The 18028-nt window shown below is 40.5% G+C and overlaps 1 protein-coding gene and 1 long non-coding RNA gene across 10 annotated transcripts in view; one reads left to right on the top strand and one right to left on the bottom strand.

Moving 5' to 3' along the window:
- The window catches only part of AAK1 (AP2 associated kinase 1), a 147614-nt gene extending 141444 nt beyond the window's left edge, over positions 1-6170 (bottom strand). For 7 of the 9 annotated variants that reach the window (XM_064494422.1, XM_064494423.1, XM_064494425.1 and 4 more), the window contains exons 1-2: positions 6003-6170; positions 5315-5703 (exon numbers count right to left, since the gene is read on the bottom strand). In XM_064494422.1, the coding sequence (XP_064350492.1) occupies positions 5315-5477 (163 nt within the window). In that variant the 5' untranslated portion in view covers positions 5478-5703; positions 6003-6170. Of the gene's footprint in view, positions 1-5314; positions 5704-5969 lie in introns of all 9 variants that reach the window. The other 2 variants (XM_064494430.1, XM_064494428.1) reach the window with 2 other exon arrangements.
- Positions 6171-6528: 358 nt separating this feature from the next.
- Positions 6529-18028, top strand: part of LOC105088911 (uncharacterized) — a 49611-nt gene continuing 38111 nt past the window's right edge. The window contains exons 1-2 of the long non-coding RNA XR_010384164.1: positions 6529-6768; positions 7191-7292. This is a non-coding gene — a long non-coding RNA (uncharacterized LOC105088911). The remainder of the gene's footprint in view (positions 6769-7190; positions 7293-18028) is intronic.

Genomic DNA, 18028 nt, shown 5'->3' with positions numbered 1-18028 from the left:
TTTCTGAAATGTCAGCTTTCAAATGCTGCGGGTGAAAATGACTGCTCTGGGGCAGCAGTATTTTTTCATGTGCACTTTATTAGTATTTACCAAGCTTTTCCTGTGTGCTCTACACGCAGTTTTAGCTCCTCAGGTACAAGTGTATCCCCCCTCCCACTCAAAACCCACATGAAACTGCTTCTCTCTCTTCAAGACCTCTCATTAAACAAGCATGACTTCATTAGAAAGACCGCAGGAAAGGCTCTGACCATGCAATGGCTTATTCTGGATTTCGTTTCTGAATTCTGGATTTGGCTATAATTAGCAAAGCTATAACCGTCATCGTGCCCGAAGCCAGGAAGAAGACACCATTCACAAACCACCCCCTGAAAATCTGCGGTTGCCACTGAAAAACCAGACTTCCCAGCAGGCAAAGACATCTGAGGTGGGAGGGGTCAAAGGGGTGTCTGCGTCAAGAGAAGACCTCACGTGCTCGTCACCAACCTCCCTGCCTGGCACTGAAGCTCTCCGCAGCCTTATTTCCTTTTCTCTCCAACATACCTTCTGCTCTGGTCAAATACCCTCATTGCCTCCCCAGTCCTTTCTGTAACACTGGTCACCCCACTCCCCCACCTGCTTGTGCTTCAAGCTTCTTACGGCTCTTTGAACCTTCGGGACCACTGTGTCCCCAGACACCAGCCACCTCCTTGCCTCCCCCTACAGGGCTGAGGCACAGAGGGAGGCAGGGCATCCTGGACAGCTGGTCAGGAGTTACTCAGAAAGCCTAGGGCCACTGAGGAAAGTGAGCAGCCAGCATAGCCGGGGAGCAAAAGTAAAAGAAGTTCCTCCAACCTCATCACATCCCTCTTTCCTGGACTCTAAAAAGGAAAACCTGTACTAACCAAAATGGTAACACCTAACTAGTCGGTACTCCCAGAACTCATCATACTGTCTCCCCTCTCCTCACTTCTGCATTTGCTATTCTTCCTGCTTAGAAAGGCCTGGGTCACCCTCATCTGGAACACCTGCTGGGTAATTTCCATTCCTGTTCAAATGGCACTTCGTCCGGAAGCCCTCAGCCCCAGGCCCCTTTCTCTTTATCACCTCATGACATCTTTCTACCGCCTACTAGACACCCAGGACCGTGCTAAGTGCTGGACACTTATCTTAGGGTTATTTGTTGGGCTGTGAGCTCCTTAAGAGCCCGGCCCAAGTCCCATTTATCCCAGTACTCTGGAGCCTAACACAGTGCCTGCCACAAAGAAGGCACCAAAAACGTCCACTAAATGAATACATGCACGCGTCATATTGATACCAAGAGTACATATATATGCCATTCGTACACATATCTATACACACAGACACACATTCATGTTTGTTTGGCTCAGGTGGTTTCACACATTTTTTTTTTAAGCCTCACTATCTTGTACCGTAGGTAGGAGAAATTGTCAAAGTTTATTGACATGGAAACTCAGTAGTTCTCATTAGCCCGAGACCTGAATTCCTTTTAACAGAGGTCAGAAAACTGTCCTAAAGAGCCACCTGGCCCACCTTAGACAGAACTGATGAAGTTCTGGAATGTTGTCCTGGACACAGCAGGTAGTCAACATTTACTGATTGTCGAGAGCTCAGATGTAAGGTCCCATACAGCACAGGAGGGATGGTAAAAGCACAGATTCTCAGCTCTTCTTTGAGCGTTGCTCCACTTTTCCCATTGAGCTCATTCTGGAAGCTTAAACCAAAGCTCCCCTTGACATCACGTGCCCGTTATCTCAGGCGTAATTTAGCATCTTATCATGGCATCTTCGTGGAGGAAGCTAGAGAGAAAATATCCTCCCCTGTACCAGCCTAGAGAGAGCCAGGTCCCTCTGAAGTCCTGACTGAGAGCCTTCACCTCCCCCAGACAAACCCCTGGTGGACTAGTCAGTGAAACCCGGTGAGCAGGGCTGGTGGCGCTGATGGCGAGCTGGCTGCCCATCTCCTGTCTTACTCTGGCACCACCTCTGCGGGGTTCTTGCAGTTCCTCACAACAAAGCACAGACCAAACTCACATGGAGGAGAAGGGAATGGTCAGAGGGATGAGGTGGTTAACGAGGTCTTGTGTCTGAAGCCCATCACACCACCACTCCCTGAACCACCTGGTCACTGCCCTGGGCACCTGAGGCACAACTCGCACCATCCTTAGACAACTCTGGCTGGGACAGATGGCAAGGTCGGTACCTGGGGACTCAAAGAGAAGAGGGTCCAAGAAGGCATATGGCTCCCCAAAACATCTGTGGACCCTTTAAGGAGCTGCTGAGGGCTCTGCAAAGAACATCTGGCTCTGTCCACCCACAAAGGGGGAAAGGAGAGCCACAGGTTGCCGCAGCGGAACTAGCTTTCACACTGCCCCCCACTCCTCTTTAACTACATATGCATGTTATACACATATATGTAGCTGGTAAATAACGGCTACCAATTATTGAACATCTGAAAAACGTTCAATAATTTACGTACATTGCCACATTTAGTCTTCAAGACCGCTCCACAGGGCAGTGCTTCTGAAATGTTAGCTTGCAGCAAAATCTCTCCAGGAACTTGTGGAAGCCCCACACCCACAGTTTATGGGGCAAGGCCTGAGAATTCGCATTTCTTTTTTTTTTTTTTTTTGAGAATTCGCATTTCTAACGAGCTCGCAAGTGCTGCTGATGCCCCTGACCCAGGCACCACACTTTGAGAACCACTGCCATAGGGAAATGGAGATTCAAGAGAGGCTGAAACGTCTTACCCAAGGTTTCACAGCTGGTAAAGAACAGATCAGAATTAGAACCTAGATCCGCCAGCTTCTACAAACAGTGCTGGTAACTACACTGCTGCATGGCTGAATGCTTGCCTTGTCTCCTCTAATCCACCGACAGCTCCTTAAAAGCAAGCATCACTCTTTAAAGCTCCATATACCCTTCTCAGAACCTAGTAGCACCTTTGTACTTGGTGGGTACCACCCAAATACTTTGTAAACTGGCTCCAACATAGCTGCATACTTCTAAGAACCACAAATTCAAATTCATTTACAGTCAAAGAACATAAAGAGGGCAACACTGCCAGACTCAGTTTTACACGGCTTTACTCTCTTGCTACTCTGAGTTGGACTTAATCTGGGGCCTGAGTCACTGTCCCTCTGGATCTTTCCCTTGCTACTCTGAGTCTCCGTCCACACCATCACCATACCTGGAAAACTCCTACTCAGTCTTCAGTCAGTCACTTCCTGCAGCATGCAATTTTTGGCTCTCTAAAATTGGAGGCCGCAGCCCCCTAAGCTTATCTCCGTCATAGCACATACCAGTTACTTTAACTGGATGGTTTCCATCTCTCAAAGTAGTTTGTAAATTCCAGCATCTAGTTTTAAATTGTATCCCCATCGGCTAGCCCAGTGCCTAGATTTTCAGAGACTCTGCCTGTTTGTTGAATGAAAAAAATGAATGAAGGCAAAGCTGCAAGTCCTAAGTACCACTTGAAGATATCATAATGTACAATGTGGAATTCTCAGGGATAAATTCTGGGGAAGAAGAGGGCAGCCTGGATAACAAAGACCAATTTTGCCTTTTCTCTTCCCCATTGACTTAGACGCTGAGAAGAGGCACCACTTAGGGTAGCCCCATCTCTAATGAGACAATATCCTAGCTGAACGAAATGTTTCTGGACTATAAGGTCAGCAGAGGCCACTGAGAGGGAAGGAAAGAGCTCTGCGCCCCCTCATCCCTCCAGATTTCTCTCACGCACACTCCTCCATTTCTCCATCCCGCTGCAGTCAAGGGCTTTGGCACAGGGATGAAAGAGACAGAACAGACTCAAGGGTGCGGATCTGGCAGCGGGCACAGAAGCTTCTCCCATCCTGCACCAAAGCCCACAGGGAAAGATCCAGAGGGACAGTGACTCAGGCCCCAGATTAAGTCCAACTAGAGCAGTACTGAGGATGGAAAAGAACAACGATTTCACAAGGACATTTATTGCCAGATCTTTTTAAAAAACAGTGCTTTTAAAATAAAGGCTTCAACCCTAACCCTGGCAAACTGGGCCCAGCTGAATCCCGTGCTGACACAGGCTGAGAGCCAAACACAGCTTCTACCTCCTCCCGACCCACCGCCTGCAACACTCACCACGACCCGCATTTCCCCAGGTCCAGGTCGGGACCCTAGCTCCAAGCCTAGCTTGCAGAAAGGCTCCTTCCCTAGCTGAAAAACTGTTCCCCCACCATGTTGCAGTAATAGAGGCCTCCCCTTCCCCCATCCCCTCTCAGCCAATAACACAACCTACAGCAGGTTGGCCCCATCCAATTAGTTTGAATAGCTTCACGCCAAGGAAATTGCTGCTTTTATTAAAAATAAAAGCACACTAGGCAGGCAATGGGCTGTGAAAAGTATGAGTCTGGCATAATTATGAATGTCGAGGTTAAGGTTACCAAAAGAGACATAAAAAGATATCCAGAAAGCCTGAAGGATAAAGATATACAACTACCGTGTCTAAAGACATACAGATGAACACACACATAGGGAATTTACACAGATCTAAGTAACATCCTCTCCCGTAGAGGAAAATCAAAAATCAGATGCCACTCTCTCAAGTTCTTTTGGCAGGGGGGAAAAAAAAAAACACATACACACACAAAACCCAAAACCAAAAAACAAGAACAGGCGGAAGAGGGGCCTACTGGACTGACTTCAAAATAACCACATTTCATTTCATGTAAGTTCTGTTATCTTAGCTACATCCTGGGGGCCTGATTATAGTTGGGTCAGGAAACAAACCTAGTCAAATCCACCAAGAGCCCTGGCTCTCAGAAAAACACATTCCTAGTCTCCAAAAAGCCTCTCTTCCTTCCAATGCCTGCTCATGGGAGTGGGAAAGTTGGATAAGAGGGGAAACCCCTCTTTCTTCTTAAAGGTCCTCCATCCCCACCCTTTGGCCCTCAAATCAATATTTCAAGTTTTAGGAGGATGACAAGCCCTGCATCCTACATTTGAGGTGAAGCTTCATACTTTCACACATACGTTTTCTTGTCCGACCCTCATAATTCACTGAGGCAGGCAGCAATTGGCTTGTCAATATTTAAAAATAAATACATAAAAGGCCACCAAGGTAAATAATTTTCGGCAAACTCCCCCCACCCCATAAAGCCCTGTCACTTTCAAATCTCAGTTTTAAATTTCTCAAGGACAGTCATTCACAAGGCAAGGGAAGGGGGAAGGGAGGGTCAATTGGTCAAAACCCATTCATACATTCAACAACTAGAAACCAGAGTCTTGCTGCATCAGCACAAGATTTTAATTTACGGCGCACTTAAAGAGTCCCACCATACCTTCTGCCAACACCTCGTCCACAGTGACCTGCTGTCGCCCAATGCCAAAGACCCTTCCGATGTAGCCACTGCCCAGGCCCGAGGTGCTGCCCCCTCCTCCGCTGGAGCCGGAGCCCAGGCCAGAGCCGCCCTGCTCTCGCCTGGAGTCGAAAAACTTCTTCATCGTGCGAAAAGGAGGCAGTAAAGCAAAATACCGTCGGTTTCTAGATTTTTTTTTTTTTAAAGAAAACAAGAGATCCAAGGATTTCTTCTCGGATTTCAGCTGGGAGAGGAGCCACCCGAATCCGGCCGTGGGGGTGGGGGCTGAAGGAGGATGCCTATAGGAATATGCGTGACAATCGCGCGGCGGTCCCCTCCTCCTCAAGAGAGCGATTCGTGTAAGTTTAAACCTGTGATGACAGAGGAAGAGAGAGAGGATGAATCAGTAACACACTTAAAAATTCAACTGCTGAGTCCTAGGGGGAGCAAAAGCCATCATCCTAGGGAAACGCTTCATGCATTTTCTTAGAGAGAAAAACCCTGGGGCTGAAAACACATCCCGGGGCCCAGAACCCGGGACCCCCATGCCCGGGGCTCTGAAAAAGGAGGGATTCGGGCCACCTCGGGCAGCGCCGACCCAGCCGGGCACTGCCTCCCCTCCTCCCGGTCTCCTCACCGCCCCGCGAGGCAGCATCCCGAAGGCACCCACTTGAGACGGCTCGGCGGCCGGCACCAGCTAGCAGCCCCGCAACATTGTCACGGCCGCCCGGCCGGCCTGCGACGCGGAGAGGAGGCGGCGCTGCAGCCAGAGCCGGGGCCGCGTTCGGCGCCCGCCCGCCCGCCAGCTGATCCCGGGAGCTCCGGGCGGAGACTGACCCGCCGCCCCTCCCCCGCGCGCGCCCCCGCCCGGCTCCATCCACCCAACCAGGAAGTGAACCGCCGCCGGAAGTGCCTCCCAGGGCGGCGCGGCCAGGGGCCAAGGCCTCCAGAGGCCGCCGTTCTGTCGCAACTGGAAGGAGCTGTCGGAGAGAAGGGAACGGGGGAAAGGGGGGTCTCAGTGCGGAGAAAGTTTTGGAAAAGAACGTTGATAGTGCCCGACCCGCAGGGCACTATGGGAAAGGTAGTTCGGCGCGGCCTAGCGGCTGGACTACAATTCCCAGGATGCCCCTGGAGGAGCCAGCAGGGCGTCTGCGGTGGCCTACTCCGCCACGAAGGTAGTTAGTGGGGTGGTGCATTTGTGCTGTAATTTAAACATATCCGGTAGAGAAACTGCCAGGGACTAGGGTTTCCATCCTGCTGCATGTCCACCCTTCTGGAGCCATCTTATTTGCGGCTTGACCTCCCTGCACAAGGGATTCTGGGGATTGTGGTTTCCGAATGGATCGAGGCCGACACCTGAAGGACGCGGCTTAACCACTTAGCCCCTAGTCGTCCTGCAGGGCTTACCGATGTCACCTGGGCAGAGCTGAAAGAGGGTGAGCCGGAAATTTTTGCTGGCAGCTGGTGCCAGGCCACACCCGCACGCCACCTTAACGTAAATAAACCCAGAGCCCTTCCTCCAAGTTCAAAAGGCGATTTTGCTCCTAGGTGTTATTGAGAACTGGCTCAGAGGTCAGCTCTGAGCTGGGCACTGTGAGAATGCTTAATAAGACGGTGTCTTTTCAGGAAATCTACAGGCGAGACTCAAACTGAGAAACTTAAAGGGTGTGTGGCAGGGCAAATCCTAGGGTATCAGGAGACCCAAACCCTTGGCTTGACCCCAAACTCTGAGGCTGGTTTGACGGTGACCCTTAATTCTTCCATCTTTTCTGATGCTGTGGGTGGACCTGACCTTCACTAACCCCCTCCCCTGAAAAAACCTCTAGGCTGACCTTCCGTCATTTCTTTTCACTTCAAGATTCCCCTCTTGATGCTGATTTTACCCGATCACCTGAGTGCCGAGAGTGGGAGTGGACAACGTGATTTCATCTGCCAAACAGGCAAAAGATTTGGAAGGCTGGTTGGTACCTTTTTCCATCCCTAGATTTCCTGATAGGTGATCCTGAAAGTAGTACCAAATCCCTGCCCATTACCCCCGCCCCCTCCGCAAATTCATGACCCCTGAATATAGGTTATTTCTCACCTCCACCTGCTCTCCCTAATTCTGCAATAGCCATCTTGTAATTGGCTTGTAATTAGTCCCAAAATTTTCTCAGGAGGCATTTGAGAAGAGTAGAGAAGGGTGGTCTGGAGGGGAAAAAAAGTTCTTGCTTTCTTTAGTCTAAATATTGAACTGACCAGTGTTTGGGTCGACAGTGGCATTGCTGCTACTGTTCCTTCTTCTCCTCCTCGTCTGTTTCTCCCTCTCCCTCTTTTTCTTCTTCCTCTTCTCCACCTCCTTCTCTTCCTCTTTCTTCTTGTCTCAAGGAGTATCATTGTAGTTAAACTTCCTGTGTAGAAACAGCATGTTTTCTTCCCGAGGGAGTCGATGTTGTCACCTCAGTTCACAAATCAGTGCAACCACCTCTAGGGTGCAATGCAGCGCCTGCTAAAACATTCCTTCAAAGCAAGCCCACAGGAGGTATGTTCTCTGCACTTTCCTTAAAAGGCTAGATTTTCTCTAAGGACATTTCAATAGATCCTAAAATAGATGAGAAAGCTTATTTGGAATTAGATTCATTGGCGTCCATCTTTCTCTGTATCTATTGATCTTGACTGACTTTTTTAAAAGAAGCTCTGTTGGGTCCTAGAATCTGTTGCTATCTGAGTTTTTACTTTTCTGGATTCCCCTGTTACCAGACTAGGCCAGAATTACACAGATTCCAAGTCTTACTAGTGAAATACAAAAATGTGTTTTCATCCCATAGGATTAAGGTAGCTAACATGTATTTACTGAGCACCTATTTGGATGCTTGGATCAGAATCTAAGGGAGGAGGTTTAAAAAAGAAGAAGAAGAAAAAAACAAAAAACAGAAGACTAGACTCCTTGCTTTCCGTTCTCTCCGAGACTAATGACAGTTATAATAACACCACAGTTTTTAATGCTTTACATGTATTACGTCAGTGAATCCTCACAACAACCCTATGAAATAAGGTACTATTATTGTTCTCAATTTATACATGAGGGAACTGAAGCATAGAGATAAATGACTTGCCCAAAGTTACACAGATAGTAATTGGCCAAGCCAAAGCCAAGACTCAGACATAAACATTTTGGCTTCAGAGCCCAGTGCTTACATAGCTACACCAAACTGCCTACATAAAAGAACAAACATAAACTGATGAAAATGCTTGAAAATAGAAAGAAACATGTCTACAAGCAACATGAAACCAGGAACCACTCCACATCTGTGCCCCTAAACCTCTTAGATCTCTGGACCTATCTTCTCAGCTGTAAAACTATGACTCTCTTACAACTCTTAGTAATTCTTTTGTTCTTAGGGCAAAGTAATCAGATCAACCACTGTAATCTCAGAACTCCTACCACACTTGCTTTCTGTAAAATTCTGTCCCATCTGGCCTTGCATTCTTATTCAAGTTTTTATGTATACTGTCATTCCAACCAACTACCCACAACCAGGGAACAGTGTTCTACTTACCTCCTTGAACACCCAGTACAGTAGTTTATATACAGTGTGTCCTTACCAGTACTTAAATAAACCAAATGACTGACTTCAAATTACTCATGACACAGAAGGGAACAGTCTGATCAGGCTGGAAAGGTTGATTTGAGATATTCTAGAAAGGTGAGCTTTTGAACTTGATCTAGGAGAAACTATAGAGAAATATCCAATTAAGGGGAAAGGGAAAGAAAACTCTTGTTTACTATGTATCTTCCATGTGCAATTACTGAATTAAGCATTTTTTAAGTTGATGTATGGTTGATTTACAATGTCATGTGAGTTTCTAGTGTACAGCAAAGTGATTCAGTTATACATATATATTCTTCTTCATATTCTTTTCCATTATGGTTTATTACAGGATATTGAATATAGTTCCCTATGCTATACAGTAGGACTTTGTTGTTTATTTTAAATATAGCAGTTTGTATCTGCTAATCCCAAACTCCTAATTTATCCTTCTCCCATCCCTTTCCTCTTTGGTAACCATAAATTTGTTTTCCATGTCTGTGAGTCTATTTCTGTTTTGTAAATAAGTTCGTTTGTGTCATATTTCAGTGAACTAAGCATTTGACATACTATCTTGTTTAAGCTTCATGGATGTGCCTCTGCAAAGGGATACTATTATCTATAATATCAAAGTAGATACTATTATACTATTATCCCCAATTTCATAAATGAACGATGAGGATTTTGTTCCTAGCAGAGGGATGTACATGGTTTGTTAAATTCGGAGGAAATAATTTGACCTGCATTGTGGCTAAACCATGTCACAGTAAACACAGTTATGGCAAATGTGTGGTCCATCCTTAGGAAAAATCAAAGGGAAAGGGACCAACATTATTGAAGGATCTTAACTAAGGCCTGCAGTGCACTGGATGTTTAAGCATATTGTTCAGCCTTCACAATACATTTATGAGGTGTGTGTTATGTTTATTCCATCAATGTGAAAAGAGGCTGGGGAGGGTTAAAATATGTCCACTGTTGCTACACCGAGCCTGCAAAGGGCAGAAGCAGAATTACCTGACTGACTTCAAAACCCAGGCATTTTCACTAACCACATAGCCATTCTATGTTGCCATCTTTTAGTCCAGTGGCACTTATTAGAAATGGAAGTTATCAGGCCTCACCCAGAGCTGAATAGGAGGGAGGGTCAGAGGTGGCATTCTCTTTTCACCAACCATACAGGTGATTCTGATACATTTTCAAGTTTGAGAACCACTGGCTAGCAGAAGGGACATTGTAATAACCATTTCCCTTCTTTAAAAAGATGTCTTGCTTTTGGTTTTTGTATTCTGGTTTAAAAAGTAATTATATAATCATTGAAGAAAGTATCAAGAATAAAAGTCAACTCAGAATAAAAATCACTCCAGAGATATTTGCTGTTGACATTTGTTTTGCATTCACTGTTTTCGTGAAGCTCAAATTTTCAAGGACCTCTCAACATTTTCCAGTCTAATGCTCTATTATAGATCTAAATCCCCTTTCTCCTTTTAGTCACTATAAATCTTTCAGCTACTCCTTCTACTGGGTTCTGCTACTTACCGTTACTAAATCACTTTGAATGTACTATTTATATAGCATTTACATTGTATTTACAACTATTTACATAGCATTTATATTGTATTAGGTTTTATAAGTAATTTAGAGATGATTTTAAGTATATGGGAGGATGTGTATAGGTTATGGGGAAATGCTACATCATATTATATAAGGGACTTGAGCATGGATAAATGCTGGTATCTGAGACGGGTCTTGGAACCAACACCCCTCGAATGTGGAAAGATGACTATACCTCCATTATAGCTCAAATCAATTTGTACAGTCATTATTGGTTTACATGTTTATCACTTCAGATTTACGCTGTATTCGTCTTTCTGTCCTTAGGAACTGATTCGCACATACATAGTGAGTGCTCAATAAATGCTTTGAATAAATGAACTAGTGATTTAATGAAAAAAGTCAATCAAAATAGCTGAAACATACTTAATGCTTCTTATCAGGGTCTTAATTAGATTGAGCTCTAGTAGTCTGCTAAACCATAGAAATGTTCTCTTAGCAGAATTCCTTCATCACAAAAGCTTCTAGACCAGAAAGTCCAAGTTTGATAGCAGTACATCTCAATGAATTAATGAAGAGAGTGTACAGGATATTCAGCCCTCTTGGACAACGTGAAAGGCAATTGAGACTTTCTAGGTCTCTTGTATTTCCACCTTCTCCTGCAGTTCATTTTGACGTCATTAGTTAAACATTAACTTACCTTGAATTCTCACCTCCTCCAGCAACTACCCCATTTTTCTTTCCAGCGAAATACCTCAATGCAATTGTCTATTCTTGCAGTCTCTACCAATTTTTCACATTACTATATCCAACAGGCAGCTCTCAGTCCTCATTTTCTTTAAAAATTTCAACTTATTTAAATAGCAAGAAGAAAACAGTTCACCTCTTTCTCCCAACCCCCACCCCCTGCCCCTGGAAATGACAAACCTGTTCTCTGCATCTATAAGATATATACATAGATACATATATATGTATATATCTATGTAGATAGATAGATATTTTTTAGATTCTGCATATAAGAGAGATGACATGGTATTTGCCTTTCTCTGTCTGACTTATATCACTTAGCATAATGCCCTTGGAATCCATTCATGTTGTCACATGTGGCAAGATTTCCTTTTTTATGGCTGAATAATACTCCATTGTGTATATATACCACAGATTCTTTGTCCATTCACCCATCAATGAACACTTAGGTTGTTTCCATATTTTGACTATTGTAAATAATGCTACAGTGAACATGGAGGTGCATATATCTTTTCAAATTAGCATTTACATTTTTATACAGATAAATACCAGGAAGTGGAATTCTTGGAACAGATGGTAGTTCTATTTTTTTTTTACATTTTTTTTATTGAGTTATAGTCATTTTACAATGTTGTGTCAATTTCCAGTGGGTAGTTCTATTTTTAATTTTTTGAGGAGATTTCATATTTTTTTCCATAGTGGCTGCACCAGTTTGCATTCCCACCAACAGGGCATAAGAGTTCCCTTATTTCCACACCCTCACCAACGCATTTCTAGTCTTTTTGATAATAGCCATTTTAACAGGTGTGAGGTGATATTTCATTGTGGTTTTGATTTGCATTTCCCTGATGGCTGAGGATGTAGAACATCTTTTCACATACTTACTGGCCATCTGTATGTCTTCTTTGGAAATATGTTGATTCATATCTTCTGCTCATTTTTAAATCAGACTGGTTTTTTGCTATTGAGTTGTATGAGTTTTTCATGTTTTGAATATTAGCCACTTCTCAGATATATGATTTGCAAATATTTTCTCCCATTCAGCAGGTTGCCTTTTCATTTTTATGGATGGTTTCTTTTGCTGTGCAGACACTTTTTAGTTTGATATAGTCCCGCTTGTTTATTTTTGCTTTTGCTGCTTTTGCTTCTGGTATCAGATTACAAAAATCATCACCAAGACCTATGTCAAGTAGCTTACTGCCTATGTTTTCTTGTAGGAGTTTTATAGTTTCAGGCCTTATTATCAATCCATTTTGAGTTGATTTTTATATATGGTCCAGTTTTATTTTGCATGTGACTCCATTTTCCCAGCACTGTTTATTGAAGAGATTGTCCTTTCCCCATTGTATATTCTTGGCTCCTTTTTTATCTATGCATGGTTTTATTTCTGGGCTCTCTATTCTATTCCATTGATCTATGTGTCTGTTTTTATTTCAATACCATACTATTTTAATTACTATAGCTTGAAATCAAGGAGTGTGATGCCTCCAGCTTTGTTCTTTCTCAAGATTTCTTTGCCTGTTCGTGGTCTTTTATGGTTCAATACAAATTTTAAGATTTTTGTTCTATTCCTGCAAAATATGCCATTAGAATTTTGCTAGAGATTATAAATCTACATATTGTTTTGGGTAGTATGGACATTTTAACAATATCCTTCCAATACATAAGCATGGAATATCTTTCCATTTATTTATGCTATTGACATTTTGATCAGTCTTCTTTTAGCATTTTTCCATATATAATAGTTTTTTTTTTTTTACCATATTAGATCACAATGTATATTTGGTACATTATATTACACTTTTTTCATTTAATAGGTTTTCATTTCCTTACATATTTTTCAGAAACATTATTTTTAATAGCTGGGCTTAATAATCAGTTCTTTACTAGTAATATTTTATTGTTTTATTTTAAAATTTTACTCTTATTCATATGTGATTAGAATGAATATCTTTTTTTGTGCTTCTTTGATTTTTTTTCTAAGGCTAGGTTTTTAATAAATGGAATAAGTAGTTCAAGAGGTATGAATGTTTTTGCAGCTAGAGAGCCAAAGTCCCCTCCAGGAAGCATAGTAGTTTGCTCTCCACTCAGTGACTCAGTTAATAAATATTTATTAAGCACCTACTATGGGCTACGCCTTTGAAAATTTATTACAATGAACAAAATAGATACATTCCTTACACTCAAGGAAGTTTTGGTCTTAAAAGAAGACATTAAGTCCTAAGTATTTCCATACCCTTTCGAACACTGAGATTGTACAGTTTAAAGAGAAATCTATTACATTTTGATAGGTAGAGATGCTGCTCATTGCTCTAATTGTCATTATTTTAAGTTAGTGAGCACTTTATCATTAATAAAGACTCTCCTTGACCAAACTTGAGTCAGCTCTGCTGAGTCCTCTTTTTGACTAGGCTTTGATCTTAGGCTCTGTCCTTGGTCTGCTTAGTCCAGTTTTAGCAGGAATCCTGCTGAGTCAGTTGAGTGAAAATCCCCCACATTTGATATGTGCTCACTCTGGATATCTGGTCAAATTCCTTATCCTCTGTTCTCAATCTCTTATCACCCTGGACTGCCTTCAGGTAAGAATCTTGTTGCATCTGACCAGCAAGAACCTCCCTAGCCTTGAGGTTTCCAAAGTAATTTTCCATCCGCTGATCCCCACCCTGCTCCTTGGCTATAAATCTCCATTATCCTGGTTGTGTTTGGATTCATACTTGGTCTCTCTCCCCTACTACCAAATCCTCGTTGCAATAGTCCCTCTTGAATATAGTCTTCCTTACTGTCTTTGACAAATGTCCTGAAAATTTTTTGTTTAACATTATGTTCATTTATTTATTCATTAGTTGTTTTATGAAGCACCTATTACGTGCCAAATCTATGCTAGGAACTGGAAATATAATCATAAATAGATAAAAATATTGCTTCCCTTACAGAGTTTATAGTCTAATACTTGTGGATATGTATATTTCTTCATTTTTAAAATCACATTGTCTTTCAGTTTTCTGTTGGAGCATTCATGTTTAAGAATTGATTGAAAGTGCTCTTTTATTTTTCATTCAGTATATACTGAGCTCCTCCCATGTACTGGGCACTGTTCTCGGCATAGAGAATATAATACTGAACAAGATAAGCAAGGTTTCTCCTTGTAAGAGAGCCTATGTTGGGGTCAGGGTGTAAGGAAAACACAATAAATAAGCAAACAAGTCAAGAGAAATGTTGGATAGCGATAAATCCCATGCAAATAATTAGACTAGGGTGATGTGATAAAGAGTATCTGAGTGACTACTTCAGATTGGATGTGTAGCTCTTGATATATTAGTAACATTCATTAAAACCCATTGTCACATAAATGGAAAACCCTTTTCCCCAGTTTGATATTAGGTTTTTTAAAATTTTGATGAATAGTTATTTTTAAACATTTTTCTAGTTATGATATTACATACTCATTTATAAAATTTAGAAATATGGAAAGGCAAGCAGAAGGAAGAATAAAATAATTGATCTCGTTACTCATAAGTAACCCTACGGTGTTAGCTAGATGGATATCCCCTCTATCATTTTCAGTATGCATATATATTACCTACGTATGTGTGTGTGAATCGTTTCAGTTGATAGAGAATATACTGTAGTAACGTCTGCTTTTTGTCCACTATGTGCAAGGACCACGGAGGTCTGCCAGGCACTGAGGATTTTAAAAATCCATATAAGCCAGCAATTCCACTCCTGAATATACACCCGTAAAATACAAAACCACTAATCCAAAGTTCACAGTGGCATTATTTAAAATAGCCATGACATGGAAGCAACCCAAATGCCCATCAACAAATGAATGGATAAAGAAGATTTGGTGTATATATACACCTACAGTGCAGTATTAGATGTGGCATAAAACGAATGAAATTCTGCCATTTGTAGCCAGTTGGATGGACCTAGAGAATACTGTGCATAATGAAGTAAGCCAGACAGAAAAAGACAAGTACTGTATGATATCACTTACATGTACAATTAAAAAATAATATGATTGAATGTAGATGAAAAATAGGAAAAAAAATCTCACAAATAAGGAAAACAAACTAGTTGTTACTGAAGGGGAGAGGGAGGGGGTATGGGACAAATTAAGGGTATGGAATTAAGAGAGACAAGCTCTATGTATAAAATAGACAAGCAATAGTGATATATTGCATAGGGCAAAGAACTATAGCCATTATCATGTAATAACTTAATGATGTGTAATCTGTAAAAATACTGAATCATTATTCTGTATACCTGAAACTAAAACAAATTATACATGAACTATATTTCAAATTAAAAATTAAAAATAATAAATTAATAATAAATGACCAGCTGAATTTTCCATGTATAACTGATAGAGAAGAGGATATTTTCTGGATGGTATAAACCAGCAGACATTTAATAAAGGGAATTTCTATGAAAAAAAATGATAAAATGATAAGCAAAAACAGAAATGAGACTTCCATATTTTCTCCTTTTTTAAAAAAATTGAAGTGCAGTTAATTTACAATGTGTGTTAATTTCAAGTGTACAGTCAGTGATTCAGTTACACGTACATATATACATATATTCTTTTTCAGATTCTTTTCCATTATAGGTTATTATAAGATACTGAATATAGTTCCCTGTGCTACGCAGTAGGTCCTTGTTGTTTATCTGTTTTTCTCCTTTTATTTATATTTTGTTTTTCCTTTGGCTTTACCTTGGTTTATTTTATTATGTTTCTAGTTATTTAGACAAATATTTGGCATATTTGCTTTATTCTTTCTTATTTCAGAATAAAACCTTTTAAAGCTAAGAGCTTGACTCTCAATAAATAAAGCTTTCATGTGTCACAGAAGTTTTAATTTTCCTCTAATCATTATTTAAGTTTTAAATACTCTAATTATGGGGCCTTGTTTTGGCTGATGAATAACTACATAAACAAAGCTAACAGAGTTCAAATCAGCTGGCCTACCCTTAGTAAAAGCAGGTTCTTGGAAGTTACAGTTTAGGGTAGAGGGCATTTTTGAGGTCAGGCACCAGTCCTCAGGTATACCTCAATGACAAGTCATAAAATATAATTCAATCCATGTCCATTGAATAAATTACCGAATGCAGCAGTGACCTCAATTCATTAGAAACTTAAGAATTTAAGTGCTTCTTGGCAAATATTTTCCAAGTAGTCCTTTTTGCTGGTGGATTTGGCTTAACAAGAGGGCAGAGATTAGACCCCAGTAGAAATCTACAGTCTTTCAGCTGGGCCTCTCATGGGAGCATCTGTGAAAAATCATGCATTACTTGGAAATTATTACAGTGATTTTCAAATGTTTTCACTGACATAATCACTAAGTTCACTTTTTAAAACCCCATATTCCCTCATGTTTTAAAGTTGACTTATACAAATTTTCATCGTAAGTCTAAATAATTGCAAAGAATATAATTTACGGCATCTTGTAAACACTGTCATTTAAAAATAAAACTGTTTCATCACTCTTTTCAATGTATGGAAAGGAGACTAGATACCACTTATTTGATGGAATATAAATACCATCATCCATTTAAAAATACTTAAATTCTTCTCCAACAGCTAGGAATTTCACACTATTCTTTTGTCTTCTGGAACACATATTTCTAATTCCCCCACAGAAGTTTACCCTAAAGTAATATAATTATATGCTTGGATTTTTTTTCATTGATTGTACCATTTTATTTCTACACAATACAATTTTTTTTAATTTCCTGTATGTGTAAGTCTCCAAGTGTTAAAAAATTTCTTGTGGTTGACAATTATTAGCTTTATGTATTTGATTAAAACCATATAAATATAATACAAATTTGATAAATTGACAAAAAAATAAAAATATATTGGGAGCACACTTCTTTACAAGATGAATGGGACTTTTAAAAATTTAGTTCATTAATTCGATCAAATTTATGTCTATTTTTTATTTTTATAGAACATTGGGAAAACTCTTTCAGTACATACATGGATGAGGCTTGAAGTTTTCCTTTAACAACATCACTTATTTCTTTGCATGTCTAATAAGACATAAGAAATAAAATGCAAAGGGATCTATTCTCAAAAATTACTTTTAACAATATATCAACTTTAACTTGATTGATCCTATTAAAATTCTATCAAAAGCAGAAGAAAGAAAACTACCACTTGCAGAAATTTATTATCCAGTCATTGGAGCCATTCACTTCCTTAGTTTCTGGGAAATATATCAAAAACATTTTGCCAAGATTTGGCACATGAGTGCTATTCTTTCCCTTAGAGGCACCTTGTTTAACCTTGTTCTCAAAAAGGGTTGCGAAAATAGAAGTAATGTTAATTTCAAAGCACCCTTGTAAATGTAACATTTCTTAATAAAATGCTAATTTTATAGTGTGATTTAAATATATTTTTGTCAAAACTGTTGAAATAAATTTTACTCATTTAATTTAATAATACATTTAATTTATGAGTACATCATATAATCTAGTTAGTACAGTCAGTCCTCTTGGTCAAACCAACCATGTAAATCAGATTTACTTTGTGAGAAAAGTCTGGCTTTTTTTTCCCCTCTAATTTTATTTACACTATGTGTACAGTATGTGTTTATATGTTTCAAGAAAGATTATAAAGCATTATGAAATAAATTATAGATAGTATCTTGCAACATTACTAAAAATCAATTGAGATTAAAATAACGTAGATCTAATATAATTAGCTTTTTTCCATTTTATGTTGTAAAACAATATGAAAAGAATATGCTATTTTATTACTTATTTTGAAATGACCTAGGATGTGTAGCTAAAGTTACAAGTAAGTTATTGATTAAGCAAGAGTTAT

The sequence above is a fragment of the Camelus dromedarius genome, chromosome 15 (assembly GCF_036321535.1).
Source record: "Camelus dromedarius isolate mCamDro1 chromosome 15, mCamDro1.pat, whole genome shotgun sequence".
NCBI lineage: Eukaryota > Metazoa > Chordata > Mammalia > Artiodactyla > Camelidae > Camelus > Camelus dromedarius.
This window is presented reverse-complemented; position numbering and strand designations above follow the sequence as displayed.